This window comes from Trichosurus vulpecula, chromosome 5 (genome assembly GCF_011100635.1).
Source record: "Trichosurus vulpecula isolate mTriVul1 chromosome 5, mTriVul1.pri, whole genome shotgun sequence".
NCBI lineage: Eukaryota > Metazoa > Chordata > Mammalia > Diprotodontia > Phalangeridae > Trichosurus > Trichosurus vulpecula.
Window position 1 is genome coordinate 157,639,368 of NC_050577.1, and position 16,500 is coordinate 157,655,867.

At 35.6% G+C, this 16,500-nt stretch overlaps 1 protein-coding gene across 3 annotated transcripts in view; it reads right to left on the reverse strand.

Moving 5' to 3' along the window:
- The window catches only part of CACNA2D1 (calcium voltage-gated channel auxiliary subunit alpha2delta 1), a 676,615-nt gene that overhangs the window by 112,292 nt on the left and 547,823 nt on the right, over positions 1-16,500 (reverse strand). For all 3 annotated transcript variants that reach the window (XM_036759223.1, XM_036759222.1, XM_036759224.1), the window contains exon 11: positions 2,234-2,392. In XM_036759223.1, coding sequence (XP_036615118.1) covers positions 2,234-2,392 — 159 coding nt within the window. The remainder of the gene's footprint in view (positions 1-2,233; positions 2,393-16,500) is intronic.

A 16,500-nucleotide genomic window follows, 5' to 3' on the forward strand; every position in this document is an offset into this window, starting at 1 on the left:
TGGCAGGAATATTTGAGAGATCATAATGATATTCAACTTGAAAAAGGCAAGCCATGATGACTGAGAGAAATTTTTGAAAAACAAAGATATTTCATATAGAAGAAAAGAATGGAAAAAAGAAATTCTAAGAGCTACTTTGGGAATAACTGAGCACATATTAGAAAAGCATTTGCAAATGTTGTGTCTTGGCACAAAAGGCCAATATGATTTGGATCCTATATGCAGAGGCAGCAGGTAATGAATCTGGGAATTAATATTTCCTCTCTAGTGAGATTGCTTCTGAAATACTACATTTGGTTTCAGGCACCTCATTACTAGACTATTATAAGCAAAACTAGAGGGAATGCAGAAAGGCAAACCAAAATAATTAAAAGGCTATGACCCAGAAAACTTGATTACTATTTCAGGACCAAAAAAAAAAAATCAAAAACCAACTACATTTTAAAATACTGTTTTCTTTCACTTCTAAAAGTGAAATATTTCTAAATCTGTTGATAGTTAAAATAAATAATGCTGCATTTCTCTTATTTTTTAAACAATGAAATGAGTTTAATATGTGAAATCCAAAATATTTGTAATGTTTATCTATGTTTTTACCCTATTTTTTCTAAATAATGTAGGGCTAAAATAAACTGAAAGGTGATTGGTCAGCTCCCCCAAACCAACAGATTTTAAAAAAGATTTCTATCATTTTAACTTTATGCTACATTAGATAATAACTGAATGCCTCTAATTTGAATCAGTACCCATGTTTGGTATTGTTTTTTTTTGGGAGGGGAAGAAGAGAAAAGAAAAGATAATAATTCCATTTTCACCAATAAGCTGATGATAATGCATTACATAGACAAAACAGAACTATTATTTCATTTCTTTCCCACCCTCCCATTAAAGAGAATGATCTTTCAATTTGAAATGATAGAACAAATGGCTAACAGGGAAGCAAAATAAAAATAAGGGAAGACATGATAAGAGAGCATCCAGTTATCCTTATTAAGTTAAAAACATGAGCGTTAGAGGAACTATATACTAAAACACATGTCCCCAGAGGGCAAAATGAGAAATGATTGGAAGTTGTAGAAAGGTGGCAGATTTTGGTTCAGGGAAAAAAAAAAAGAACTCTATAGAGCTATCCAAAAACGAAATGGGTTGGTTGAAGATAGTCAGACTCTGCTATTAGCAGAAATCCTTAAGAAGAGGCTGGATGCCCACTTATTGGTATTTTTGTACAGGCAATTCCTCCATGTAGAGGTTGGATTAGTTGACCTCTGAGATCTCTTCCAATTGGGAGATTCTATGATGCCATTCAATGAGCAATGTATATCTTTAATATCTTTAATAATTAAAGGTAATTTTTGTTCCTGCTGAGCTTATTCCAAAGGTACTATGGGACTTGTAGTCCTTTTTCTGTTGGGTACTCACATAGCTTCTCTTCTTTTATATTGTCAGTGGCCACAGTGTGTAGAGTGAAATTATATACTCAAAAACCACTAAACACCCTGGTGACCAAAACAGAATGCTTAAAGCTAAGTCAACTATGCAATGACTGATGATTGAAAGTAAATGTCGCTAGAAACGTACTAGATAAACTGAGGAAAGGTTCTCAAAAGTTTCGGTATATTCAATTCAATAAACATTTATTGAGTGCCTTTAGTATACATTTTGAAGAGTTTGATAAGAAGAATTGAAAAAACCAAAAATATTGCTTTCCTGGATAGGTTTATATGTATCTAACTTATTTGTAGGATCATAGATTTAGCCCTGGGACACCAGAAGCCACCAAGGTTAAACCCCTTGCTTTACAGATGAGGACAGGGAGGTCCTGAGAGGTTAAGTGACTTGCCAGGGTTTCACAGCTAGTCAGTGTCTGAGGCAGGATTTGAACCCTGGTCTTCCTGATTGTACTTTCAGCACACTATTCACTATTCCGTGTTCACCAAATATTACTCAATATATATTAATTTGATTTTTAATGCAATTTTAATTCTATTGTTTGGGATGGAGAAACAAACCAAGTTTGGGACTATTTCTAAAAAGGAGTGGAAAATGGATGTTTCCCAGTTTAAAATGATCATGCTCTTGAAGCAAAGCAAAGGGAAAGGGGGATGATTGGCTTTGAACTAATGACAGATGAAATGTAGTATTGGCTTTCGCTGTAAATCAAATTTGGAAATTGGACATTGACCTTCTGTTTCTATGGTTTAGGAATCATCTGAGAAGTGTTACGGATACTCACATTTAGCAGCTGCTCAAAAGCAAAACTAAAGCCCTTTTTATAATCTGTGATGCCTTTAGCAGTGATGTTGTTCACAGCATCTTTCAGCACTTTCTTGTTCCTTACGTTAGCTTGGACAAGATGTTGAAAGCAGCTCACATCCTGGGCATTGCTGTTAAACTGAAAAACAAAATAATATATATGAAAAATAAATTCATGGTTTCCTTTCTATTTTTCCCTTTTTATATTTCCAAGCACATGGTTCTAGGTTGATTATCCTGTCATTTTTATTATTTTTTTTTGCAGGGGGGAAAGCAGGGCAATTGGGGTTAAGTGACTTGCCCAAGGTCACGCAGCTAGTAAATGTGTCAAGTATCTGAGGCCGGAGTTGAGCTCAGGTTCCCCTGACTCCAGGGCCAGTGCTCTACTCAATGTGCCACCTAGTTAGCTGCGTGACTATCCTATCTTTTGAAAGGAAATGTAAGTACATGGGCAAATCACAAATAGGTTAGGTTAGATAATGGGATTAAACTTTAAACAATGCCTTTACCTGTGCAATATGAACTATATCACTTCACTTAATCTCACTTTTCTCATCTGTAAAATGAGGATGTTGGATTAGCACCTTCATCTGAGTTCCTATTCAACTCACCATTGTATAAAGTCTATGATTCTATCAAAGATTAGAAAAGGAAGACATAACCACGGTGTTTGAATATGTAGAATGATATAGGGAAAATTCAATATTTCATTGCCTAATTAGGTGAGGCTTGTTGAGAGAATTTAGTTCTGAACAACAGGGTAGAGATTTAACAGAGCTAAAGATGGATGGTTCCAATAACTGGTGCCATTCTTGGGCACTATCCTCAACTCTAGAACAATCAAATAACAGGGCAAGTGAGCCCATCTGGGTTTATAAGAAGAGGCAAAGTGTAAGACCACAGAGATTGTCAGTGGTGAGCAAACGCTGATACTCAGATGACAGCAAATGCCTATGGATTACGAAAATGTCAGTTAAAAAGATGTTTTGGATTTACATAAAAAGGAGGCCTCTCTGACAACATCATATTGCTTTAAGAGAATAAAGTCATAAAAGGTAAAAGGATCTAAAAGTGTGCATTTGTAAAGGGAAGTTTCTCTAACAACCTAAACAAAATATGAACAGTGGAAAGATATGTGAAGACATTTGGGAAGCTATGGTCTCAGGACTGACAAGCAAAGCAATCCATTTGTCCCGGATTGCTTGTTAGCAAAAGGGGCAATACCAATTTGTTGGAAGTCGTATGTCACTTGTGTCCTGGAGTTTTGCACGTACAAAGGGCATCTCCAAGTGGTGAATTGATCTTTCTGCTTGAATGATTCAGAAGAAAAGCATCTTGTAATCAGGAGGAACTCCAGTGACCTGCACTACATGTCTACACATGGGAGCAACAGGATTCATGGAAGCACAGGAGTATGATGTTTATAGGAGGGAGAGACTCTGTAAGAAATCTATTTATTTTTTAATTAACAAAATAGAAAGTGGATCCTTTTAGAATTTTGGTGCTCAGAAGCCAGAATTTTAATTTACATTTATAGTACTATATTTTCTTTAAATTCTGAATCATATGTTCATTTGACTTTGGAAGTAGAAGAATTTTATAAATGTACTTTAGTTGTTGTACCAGTTAAGAAACTGAGGCACAGAGAGGTTAGGTGACTTTCCCTAGGTGACAAAGATATTTAGGTAAAATGAGGCCTGTAAGTGAGGTTTTTGATTCGTAGTCCCAAAATGGAGAAACACATCACATATTTTTAACTTAAAATAATTTTTGCCTTTGATTATCCTTCCAACATATTAAATATATTATCATTCTACACATTCTTTACATGGCAATAAGCTACAGACATTTCAGCCTGTCTGTATTATAATTTGCTTTCTCTTTGAAGTATTCTAACTTTTATTGTCAAATCGTGGCATCTTAAAATTTGGATATGAAAAAGACTATAGCAATCACGGCAGCTAGGTGGCACAGTACACTGAAAAGTCAAGCCTCAGTTCAACTCTGAACTCTGAAACTAGCCACGTGAACTTAGTCAAGTCAAACTTTTTGTTTGCCTCAGTTTCCACAACTGCCAAATGCTAATGACAATAACATTACCTATTAGGATTGTCTGGATCGAATGAGATAATATTTGAGGACAGCTTAGCACATAGAAGGCATAATGACTAGGAGGAAGAGGATGTGCTCACCTCACTCATTTAACAAATGAAGAAACTGAGGCTCAGAGGAGGGAAGGTGGCTTTTCAGTGGTCACAACAGGAGTCCGTAAAGAATGATTTAAAGGAGAAAGAAGGAAATGTTCAAAGATCACCTGAACCAAAGTATAAACTTTGGCAAGGACTGCATATGCAGGATAGCTTATGGAGTTATGCCCTCAGATTCTTATTGCTTCTTGATATTCAAACATTTCAAAGAAGATAAATAGATACTCTAAGATAATTTGATAAAGTAAACAATTTTTTCTCCATTGGAGGCATTTTAAAAAAATCTATTTTGACTGCAAGACCATAGTCCCAGAGTTATTTATGCAATAAACCAACATATGAATACATTCATTTTATCCTTCTGTCTTTTTTTTACTTATATTTGCGTTATAGAAATAGGCAATATAAAATGTCAGTGACAGTTTTCAGTCCCTTGTTCTTTATTTCTAAAAGTGCTATCCTCCAAAAATGATTTTCTTAAATGTGTAATTTATTTTAAATTTAGCATCAAACAGTAATGAAATCAATTAAACTCGCATTTGCAACTAATAAAACTTTTAAAAGGCCTTTAACATAAAGCTAGCTATAGCAATTACTACCTTCCTCTGTTTCCTTCCATTATCTGTGTTCATTTGCCACTGCATGAACATACATTTTCTCTCCTCTCCCTTCCCCCCCACCCTTCTCTTCCTCTCCCTACTCCCCACAGGCACTATGTATAATGATAACCTAGTTCTGCTTTCTTCATTTCACATTAAATTACATATATTTTCCCCACCTTTCTTTATTCTTTGTATTTTTCATTAGCTACAATACAATATTCCCGTATGCTGAAACCTGTTGTTTTTTTTCCTATTTAAATGTTTCCCTTGGTTTCTGTTATGTAGTTCAGCCATTCCAAAATTATTTGGCACCTAGAGGATTGCTCTAAAAGTCTTTGAAAATCTAGCATCTCAAACCTAACAGACCCAAAACAATATATTGTACTCCTTTAACCAAAGTGAGGCTTATATTCATGGTTGGTGTGGAAATAGAACAAAAAAAGAGACACTGGCAAGGAATAGTTATAAAACCTGAAAATTGTGTATATCTATCCCCAGACTGCCTCTGTTTTTCATGACAGGAAAATCAAAACAGATTTAAAAGTAATATTTAGAAAACTGAGGATTAGAAATACAAGGACATCATTGCACCAAAAGCCTTATATTGTTTGTGTTTAAACTTGACTTTCACAAACTATAAACAGAGATCATAATCAATAATTCTCTTTCTTCATATAAAATCATCTAAGCCAAAATTTGTTTGCTTTTATAAAATAATGATTTAATAATCTGATTGAATTGTTGGAATTAATAAAAATATTTGAACAATACAAATTTTGCCCCATGCTAAAATCATATTGGATGATGATAGAATTTTCAATTGTAGCAAGCTCTTCCTCAGAGTGGGATTTTAAAATCATGATGAAGAAAAACTAGGCAGTATTAGAAATAATAAAGAATTATTACTTGACACGGTATAAAGATAAGAGATAGAGACAGAACCTATGAGTTCCCTGATACAGGGAACCTACAGAACAAGAAACTCCTCCTACAGATGCAAGTCAGCACCTTCTCTGTAAATTATACTCTTAGACAGTTGGCCCAGGGTCCTGAAATGTTAAGTGACTTGAGTCACATGGACAATGTATGTCAGGGAAGGAATATCTTCCTGATTCTAAGGTTAGCTTTCTCTTCGCTCTGCCCCATTTTCCTGGACATGTTATAAAGATATGCTTGAAAAAGTATTTATTTTATAAAATACAATAATCTAAGATGTGCCTGAAGTCAGGAAGAGTCATCTTCCTGAGTTGAAATCTGGCCTCAGACATTTACTAACTGTGTGACTTTGGGCAAGTCACTTTACCCTGTTTGCCTCAGGTTCTTCATCTGTAAAATGAGCTGAAGAAGGAAATAGCGAACCAGTCCAGTATCTTTGCCAAGAAAACTCCAAATGGGTTCACCAAGAGTTAGAAATAAACAACAACAACAAAAGCGTGTACGTGGGGGTGAGGTAGGGTGGGGATTGGGTGGGGGGCGGGTGATTTCCTTGTCTTCCACACTCATGTTAATGTCCTAGGATGTCTGTTTTCCAACACACTTGAAAGCAACCTTCACGTTTCTTGACTGAGTTGAAAAGATCCCTAATTACAGCATTGCGTATAAATTAAATATCTTATAACTTTGTCATTCCTTAACTAGAAAATATTTTGCAAATATTTATCTTGCATATATCTTATATTTGTACATAGCAGTTTTTATGCTTTCTTCCTCATTAGACTATAAGTTCCCTGAGAGCAAGAATGGTTGTTTTTACTTTCTTTGTGTTCCCAGTGCTTAGCACAGTGCCCTGGCATGGAACAAGCACTTATAAATGCTTGATAACTTATTAACTTGACATATACATGTATGTATACACACATATGTATATTCATAATATTCAAATGTATTAAAATTCAATTCAGTGCAAATTAATTCAAATGAACAGGACTACGTCTTCTTTCTGGTATATAAATAGTTTGATGTCAGAGAATCTTCAGCCATAGGTTAATGTCCATTGTCAATGAGGACTCATAAGATGAATGGAGATCTCTCTCTGTCTCTCTCCCTTTGCATCGCTGTCTGTCACACACAAACATTCAAATCCAGGGCTTAAACCATGTAAAATCTTATGCGTATCATTTAAGCCCTGGGATAGAGGCTTTATGAAAAGCAGAAGTAGAGAATGATGAACAATGATCAAGAGTCCTCATAAGCACAGTGTCAAAATATGTGATGGTAGAATCCTCAATATTAAAACTCTAAGTTCCACTTTATTTTTCTTAGCACCTGAATGGAATATCTGGGGCTGAGTTAATGAATCAGTTGGGCAAGTGGGCATTGGAAAGTTTCTGAAGGATCAGGCTGAGTAGCTTTAAAAGGTGAGAAGGAAAGCCTGGGCCACTTAAAATTGCATTTCATTCCAGTTAAAGATAATAGCAATTTAATATTTGCCTCCAGTATGTCTGGAGGAAGCTACAGGAAGTTTTTTAAAAAAGTATCAGTGTGTGTGTGTCCATATAGTCCTACATGAGTGTTTTGTTTTGTTAGAGAAGGGTGATATAAAGTATGGCTGATAATATTATCATGTATTTAGGTTTGGAAGGGGCTTTTTAGAAGCCAACTAATTCAAGCTCATTAATAATCCAAAGTTAGGACAATTTGGTGGCTCAGTGGATAGAGTACTGGGTTTGGAAACAGGAAGACATCTTCCTGAGTTCAAATCTGGCTCCAGACACTTACTAGCTGTGTATTCCTGTGCAAGTCTCTTAAATGTTTGCCTCAGTTTTATCATCTGTAAAATGAGCTGGAGAAAGAAGTGGCAAACCACTCCAGTATCTCTGCAAAGAATACCCCAAAATAGGGTCATGGAGAATCAGACGCGATTAACAACAACACAATTTAACCTCATAAGTCAGATGTGACTGAACAACCACACAATCTAATCTTATAATTTTACCATGAGGAAATAAAGTTTCAGGTATGTTAAGTGACTTGCCCAAGTTAAATGACAGAGCCAGAATAGAAACCAAAGTCCTCTGACTCCAAATCAGTTACTCTTTCTATTGTACCAAGCTGCTTCCTAGTTTAAATGATAAAAATCAATAAACTAGAAAAAACAAATAGGAATCACTGAGTTTACGGTTGGCACAGGACCATAAAAAAAGGGTTATTTGTTTGCTGCAGTTAAAACTATGTGCAGTTTTCAAGGCTAATTTCCAAGTAAATTTAATTATATTGCTTCATGGTATAGATTAAAGACATTTTTTTTAAAAAAAAATTATTCTCCTATCTAGAAAAGGGGAGAAGGGGAAATGGGTAGAACATTAAGCTGCAAGTGGGTTTTGAAGCAATTATTAAGGAGTTTGATGTCATCATTAATACTCTAAGGCATAGGTTAACTTGGGGTCTGTGACTTTTTAAAAAAATATATTTTGTTGACTCCAATATATTTGGCTTCCTTTGTAATCATATGGATCATTCTATTAATTTAAAAACATCATTCTCAGAAGGGCCCATGATTTCCAAATAAGTCTATGACACAAAAGATTAAGTTATATTTTAATTTACCGTTACAAGCTAAGTAAAAAAGAAAAAAAAGATTTAAGTGGTAACTATTATTACTGGCATTCTTATATTCTTAATGTGTTTTAATTAACTTTGTAATCTTGTCTCCCCCCCATCCTCACAACATGGATTAGATATGTTCAATTTAGATATAACTTTATGATAATTTAGATATGTTCTTATTTATTGAAAAAGAGTTGGTCCATAGCTAAATTTGTCTGATTGGGAGGTGCCTGAACTGTTTTTTTTCTTTTCTGAACCTATGTGCCTTGTCCATAGCAGGTGTACTGAGCCCAAACAGAAATGGTATATGAGACTAACAAACACAAGAATTTAAATGAAACCCTGTATCTTCTGTGGCACAGTATTCATTTTTTACAGATGTCAAAATATTAGAGAACTCACTGCAATCTCAGGAATATAATCACACACGCTCATTTATCCATCATATAGAGTCAAAAATAGAAGGAATCATAATAAGCACAGACCAACTTTTGACCACAAGATGGCACTGCAGGAAAAAAACAAAATGTCTAAAGTATGTGACTACTGCAGCCTGACACTGAAGGTGTGTATAATTTTCCAGTTTTGACTCTTTTTCCAATGAAAATGTCAAGCAATGTAAATTTTTATGAATGTCACACATTTTTTCATTAAACTCAGATTACTTTTCTGTATGCCTCCTTTTTATGCCTTATCTAAATTCAAAATAATATAGAACACTTCTGCTATAAACTATAGGAAATTAAGAGGAGAAATTTATGTTGTTGTAGGAAATATATGGTTATTATAAAACACTTGCACCCATATGTGACCACATTGACAAACAGGGAAAAAAAGTCAGACAAATTACCCTTTTTAAAATGTTGATATGACTTCTGTTTGAAGTTTAGTCTAGACCTGTGTTTTTAATCACTAAGAAATTTTACAATATAGAAACTTGCTCCAAAAATTCAGCTGGATTATTCTAAGATAACTTCTTTGAAATCTGCTTGGAGTACTGGACCAGGATCTTCCTGACTCCTGGTCCTGGAAGCATTTCACCATGCTTTCTCTCCTCCGCTAAAATCACATAATTATTTCTTATATCTTGTAGCTTTGGAAGTACCTGGATGTATAACTCAGTCTTATGGGACAAATACTTTTGAAATGGAGTTTATCTGTTGAATACTAAGGCAGAAAGTATTAATAAGATTAAATAATACAATTAAAGCTATCTACAGGCATATGAAAAAATGCTCTGGATCGCTGCTGATTAGAGAAATGCAAATCAAAACAACTCTTAGATACCACATCTCTCCTGTCAGATTGGCTAAAATAACAAATCAGGAGAATGATAAATGCTGGAAAGGATGTGGGGAAATTGGAACATTGTTGCATTGCTGGTGGAGTTGTGAGCTGATCCAGCCATTTTGGAGGGCGGTGTGGAACTATGCCCAAAGGGCTATAGAAATGTTCATACCCTTTGACCCAGTAATACCACTTCTAGGGTTGTATCCCAAAGAAATCATGCAAGCGGGAAAAGGACCCATATGTACAAGAATATTTATAGCAGCTCTCTTTGTGGTAGCCAAGAATTGGAAAGCAAAGGGATGCCCATCAATTGGGGAATGGATGAACAAGCTGTGGTATATGAAGGTGATGGAATACTATTGTGCCATAAGAAATGGGGATGATGCAGACTTCATAACAACCTGGAAAAACCTACACGACATAATGCTGAGTGAGCGGAGCAGAGCCAGGAGAACGTTGTGCACAGCCACAGATATGTGGATTCCGTGAGGACCAACCCTGACATACTGCGCCTCTTTCAGCAACCTAAAGGGGCAAGGACAATTCCAGGGGACTCACGATGGAGAATGCTATCTTCATTCAGAGAAAGAACTGAGAAGTTTGAATACAGACTGAGGCACACTACATGCTCGCCTTTTCTGCTTCTCTTTTGTTTTTGTTTTTGGGTTTTTTTTTTTTCTTGTTTGTTTTGTTTGTTTTTTTTTTTTTTTTGGTTCTGTTTCTTCTTTCTCGTGATTCATTCCATTGGTCAAAATTCTTCTCCACGACTTGACTAGAGCATAAATTAATTCAATGCGAAGTTATACATGACAGTTATATGAGACTTCATGCCGTCTTGGGCAGGGAGGGGGGAGGGAGGGGAGAAAAACTGGAACTCAAAACTATGTAGAACCGTGTGTGGTAAACTAAAAATAAATAAAACACCTTTAAAAAAAAAGATTAAATAATACATACAAAATGCAGATTTAAAAAAATTCAGCTAGCAAAATGCAAACCATATATAGGTATAATTGTTGCTGAGTTTTCAAATGACTAAGAATTGCTATTATTAAATTATCCTCAAAACTACCACAACTTGAAGAATTAGTTCTACAGATGTGTTAATAAAATAGATTCCTCCTATGGTATGATGTCCAGTTAGAGATAACCTTATAAAGAACCATGGATAACAAATAAGGAATTAAGAGCAGATCTATAATAACAAATGAAACAAAATAATAAGCAAGGTTTATACAACTTTGGGAAATATAGGAGGGGCTAGTATGCAAATGTTATCACCATCATTTAGTGGAATGAACGTTGGGCTTGGAAAAAAAGATCTGTTAACAATCTAAGGTCAGCAAATTGATAATTTGTGACCTTGGGCAAGTGACTTCCAGCGTCTCCAGTTTCCTTGTAATCTCCAACATCCATTCTGTCTCTGATGCTCTATAATTTCATAATCTATGACCAGAGGTATATAAAATGGATATAAACTGCAGAAAGAAAGATTTAAAGATATAAGAATTTTGTGGTAATAAGGGTGGTAAAATGTTGTTGTTCTGTCATTTCAGTTAGCAGAATTTTGCTACTGAGCGATAGACAAACACAAAAGCCTAGAGAAAAAATTTATTTGTCTCTTATGTATGGGAGATGATTTTAAAAATTAAATAAAAGAAACTAATAAGGATTAGATCAAAGTGTTTGATTTAGTTAAAATTAAAAAAATCTTTACAACAAAATGTAGTCAAAAGGAAAATAATAGAAAAATCATTTATGATGAATACATTGGATTAAAATTTAACATCTAATACATACGCAACTACTAAAAATATACAAAGGTAACTCCCAGGCTACAATGGATCAGTGGCCAAAGGAAGGGCCTTCAAAAAGAGGAAACACTAATTACCTGAAGATATACTCATCCTTAATAATAATCAAAGAGAGAAAAGTTAAAATAACCCCAAGGTACTAATTCGCACTCATCAAACTGGCAAAAATAATTAAAGAGGGTGGGATTCAATGCTGACCAGTTTAAATTCAACTGAATTCAACAACTGTGTGCTATTTGTCAGCTAAGTACTAGGGATATAGAGACAAAAATTAAGTTTTCTACCTCAAGGAATTTTGTTCACTTGGGCAATAAAAGAAATGCAGATAAGTAAATATTTTTTTAAAACTTGCATATACAAAGAAATTTTTGTGGGATGGAGACAGCGCTAATGACTAAGGAAATTAGGAAAGGTCTCATGTAGGAAAGGACATAAGCTAAGCATTGCGTGGAATTAATGATACATAGGGAAAGAAATGAGGAGGGCAAGCATCCAGGTGTAGGGACAACCTGGGCAAAAATACAGATGTGGACATTGAAAGTTTTATCTAGAGACCAGCACATAACCCAGTTTACCAAGTACGTGAAATTTGTAAGGGAGAATGATAGGAATTCAGCCTAGAACTTTTTTAGCTGGATCATGAAGGCCCTCAAATGCCAAACACAATTAACTCCATTTTATCCTTATTGGCATTAGAGAGCCAGCCACCGAAGAGAAGAATGATATGGTCAGGCCTATGCCTCAAGAATGTCAGTTATAGTTTTTTGGAAGAAGAATGAGATGAACTGTCTATGGAGACAAATTAGAAAGCTATTTTGGTAGTCTGAAGGGGAGGTGATGAGAGCCTAAACAAGGGTAGTTAGATTGGGGAGAAAGAAATATGAGAGGTATTGCTAGGGTAAAATCAACACAACTTGGCATTTGAATGGATATGGGAGGTACATGAGAAGGGTCAGAGATGAGTCTGTTATGAACTAGGGTTATTGGGATGATTGTGGTACTGTGAATAGAAACGAAGAAGTCAGGAGGAGGTTTGGGAGAAAAGATAATAAATTCAATTTTGGACATATTAAGTAGAAGATAATCATGGAAAAATCAGACAGAGATGTCCTATGTGCAGTCAGAGATGCAAGACTAAAGCTTAAGAAAAAATCATGGGAGATTCTGGAGGCATCTTCAAAACTCTGATAGAGGAATGCATAGGAGCTATTGATGTTATCAAGAGCGAATAAAGAGGGAAGTGGAGAAATTCCAGGTCAGAGCCTTGGTGTAGACTCATGAATAAGCAGCAAGAATGGGTAATGATCCTGCAAAGGATATTGAGAAGATTTAGTCAGACAAGTAGGAAAAAACCCCAAAACAAAACCATGATGGAATATCATTTCTAATGTGCAAATTTTCCAAAACAAAATGATAATAAATGGGTAAATAAATACAAAGCATAAGGAGAAATTCAACAGGCAAAGAGGGGAGAGAGAAGGTTTCGGGAAGAGGGAACTATGTGAACAAAGGTACCGAGGTGGGAAATTAAAGGGCATATTCAGTTGTCAGAAGAGAGAGTGGAGGTAGTGAGACCTATTATAAGGCTATGGAAGGAGTGTGGGTAGGTGGTAATAAGAGCTTAGACTACATGGTGTTCTTAGGGAAGGGGGCAAACTTGAGACACTTTCAGGTACTAGACTCATTAGCAAGAAGGCCTTGGTAACTAACTGATATGTTCAGTTAGTGAAGGCAAGTGATAGTAAAACGACAAATAAAAATAACACCAAGATTTCAAACAGGATGGGGGAATGGGAGAGAAGGGATGCATAAAGTTAAGAATGGTGGGTTTAGGGAGAAAATAAGAGCAGTTTGGGGCATTAGACTGAGGCCGTGATGAGAAATCCAAGTAGAAATATCCAAAAGCCAGTTGGAGGTCAGGGTCAGGAGCAATGAGGAGACTTCAAAGCTGGGAAATAGAGATTTGGGAGTCATTTGCATAAAGTGGTAACTGAAATCATGAAGCAAATGAGATTGTTAAAGGAGCAAGTAAAGGGTCAAGGATATACGAATATTAGGATGCCAAGGAGAAGAGATGGATTTAAAATTTCTCTATCTGATCATAACTTTATATTATTCCATCTTTCTGTATGCCTTATGACCCCCAAACCTGTTCTTTGTCTTCACCATGACTTTTACCCTTCAGTTCTTTCTCTGGCCATTTTTACTGGCTACTTTCCTTTCCCTTCTTTATCTCATTCTCTTCGTCAGTCAGTTCAACTCTTCACTATAGTTAGATTGCTTCCTTCCTTCCTTCCTTCCTCCCTCCCTTCCATCGAAGTTCACTCTGAAGCTCAGAAATTGGGCCTCAGTAGGTCCCTGCCCAAGCTCCACTTAATGGCTGTATTTTGGGCCCTCCTGGCTTAGAATGAATGTCAGGGGTAACTGTTTCTCTTTGGAACACCAACCCTGAGAGTCTTCCTCTCCCATCTTGATTTTTTTTTCTTTTTCCTAATTAAAGGGGCCATCCCTTGACTCACTTCTTGAAGAGGCCTATTCACTGAATTGGTGTTACCCCACTCTAAGTGAGTACATAAAAAGGCCTGAGCCTAAAAGGGCCAGAGGCCCCCACTGCATCCTGGGTCATCTCTAATCATCCTGTTGAATATCAGGTCACTGGATCCAGATGGCTCTGAAGGAGAAAGTGAGGCTGGTGACTTTACATAGCCCTCCCTCGCTCAAATCCAAGTCAACTGCAAGTCATGTCATCATTTCCCTGATGTCATGGTCATCTTCAAAAAAGAAGGACAAACACAACACTAAAGTACACATTCAAATCACTTATCCCCTTGTCTTATCACTAATAACACTTTGCAAAGCCCAACCTTGGATTCCTCCCATCATCTGCTTCCTTCATTCCTATGTACATACTGCTAAGTAGAAATGGAGAAAAACAAGAAAACTGTGCTGATTGGGTCCAATACAAAATTTTATTCCATTATCTCAATTTATACTAATAGCAAAATCTGTGCATTCAGCACAATGCTTGGCACATAGGCAGGCACTTAATACACTTTTATTGCTCGACTGATTGATTTGGCCCTTAGCAAGGCAATCCTTTTTCAGCTCCCTAATTGTCCCATAGGGGCTATTCCAAGCTGTTTTATTCCTCCTTAATCTTCCGATAGCAACCTCTCCCCCAAACCTGATGTGTAGTTATAGGAGAATAGAAAGGAATAGTGGAAAGTAAGAAATTCAAGATTCATGAAAAAAAGAAAGAATGACTGTTGGAACACAGTTTGGGAGGGGATGGTATCAAGGCTCCAGGTATTGATCAAATTTAATATGTGGTAATGATATCTTTTCTTTTGTGACCAGAGAGGAGAGATAATGTTTTGGGACAGTTTGTACAATAGAGAAGACTCAAGATATCCTTTAGTGGATGATAAAGTCTTTGGCACAAAACCAAAGACATTTTTGACATACCTTTCAGAAGAGAATGCTGGATATATAGGGAATGGAATATTTCTTTAAGAATTATCTGAAAAATATGATTTGTATTTTTGGACAGTCTTAAGACATAGTAATGATAGGCTGTTGGCCAGAGTTGGAGTAGATCTAATACAGGTCAATAAATGCCTATTTACTTATAGATGTGCAAATCTGTTGAGGAAGGTTTTAAATTGAAATGGAGCAGGAGAGAGAAAATTGCCTACATAGATTCACTAAACCTGGTACCACAGAGATGGTGGGTATGACATAGGAAGAAGGATATTAGGCCAAATATACATACAGGTGTGTACACACACATACACAAACACACATCCATATATATATATGTATATATAATATATACACACATATATGTGTGTGTATATATGTACACACACACACATATATATATATATAAACATATCTCTGAAAATTTTAAAGAGGGGCAGTAAAACATTGATGGCCTCAGATGTCTACATGTAAATGCACAGAGTACTGATGACATGTAAAGTCAATTTAAGATCATAATTCAAGGTAGTAAATTTTACTTCATAGACAGGACTGAGATTTTGTAGGATAAGTAATCAGAAACTAAGAGTATTTCCATTCTCTCATAATCTATTGTGAATATGTTAGAGATATCCAAAATTTCCCACATATTTAATTCCTAAGTACTATGAAAATATCTTTAGTGTACTATGTACTTAAAGTAAAAATATTTACCATGCTTGTCAACACCTTCCTACTAAACCTTCTTTGTTATATATTTGGAAAGTCATTAAGTTACCATCTAACCATTTCTTCTTTAAGTTAAATATTCCCTATTCCTTTACTCTGTCATCACAGCCCATTTAATTTATTCCTTTCATCATAGCTTATAATATCTTATATCTTTTAAAATGGAAGAAACCATTTCATGTTTTTAAAATAATCTGACTTTAAAATTATTTAAAATAACCATCAACTCCCATTTATCCATGCAATAGGAAGGAGAGAATGTGCTATAAGACAATAATTAGCCACAAAACGTCCATATTTGGATTTGAAAAGTGTTGGCACTGAAACTTCAATGCATGTGTGCCTGACTCAAATCCAATTCACTTACAAATCAAAACATCAGCCTCCTGATGCCACTGGTCCTCTTTGAGGATGAAAGACATACAACAACGATCTGTGATTAATATGCTGGAGAATCTATTTCTACATGCTTCAAAGAAAGTATTGCACATACATTGTGAAGAATGCTTCAGAACGAGCTAGAGTTATATAGTTTTCAGATCTTCTGCCAACCTACCCCACCCTGCCCAGAAATACTTCTCC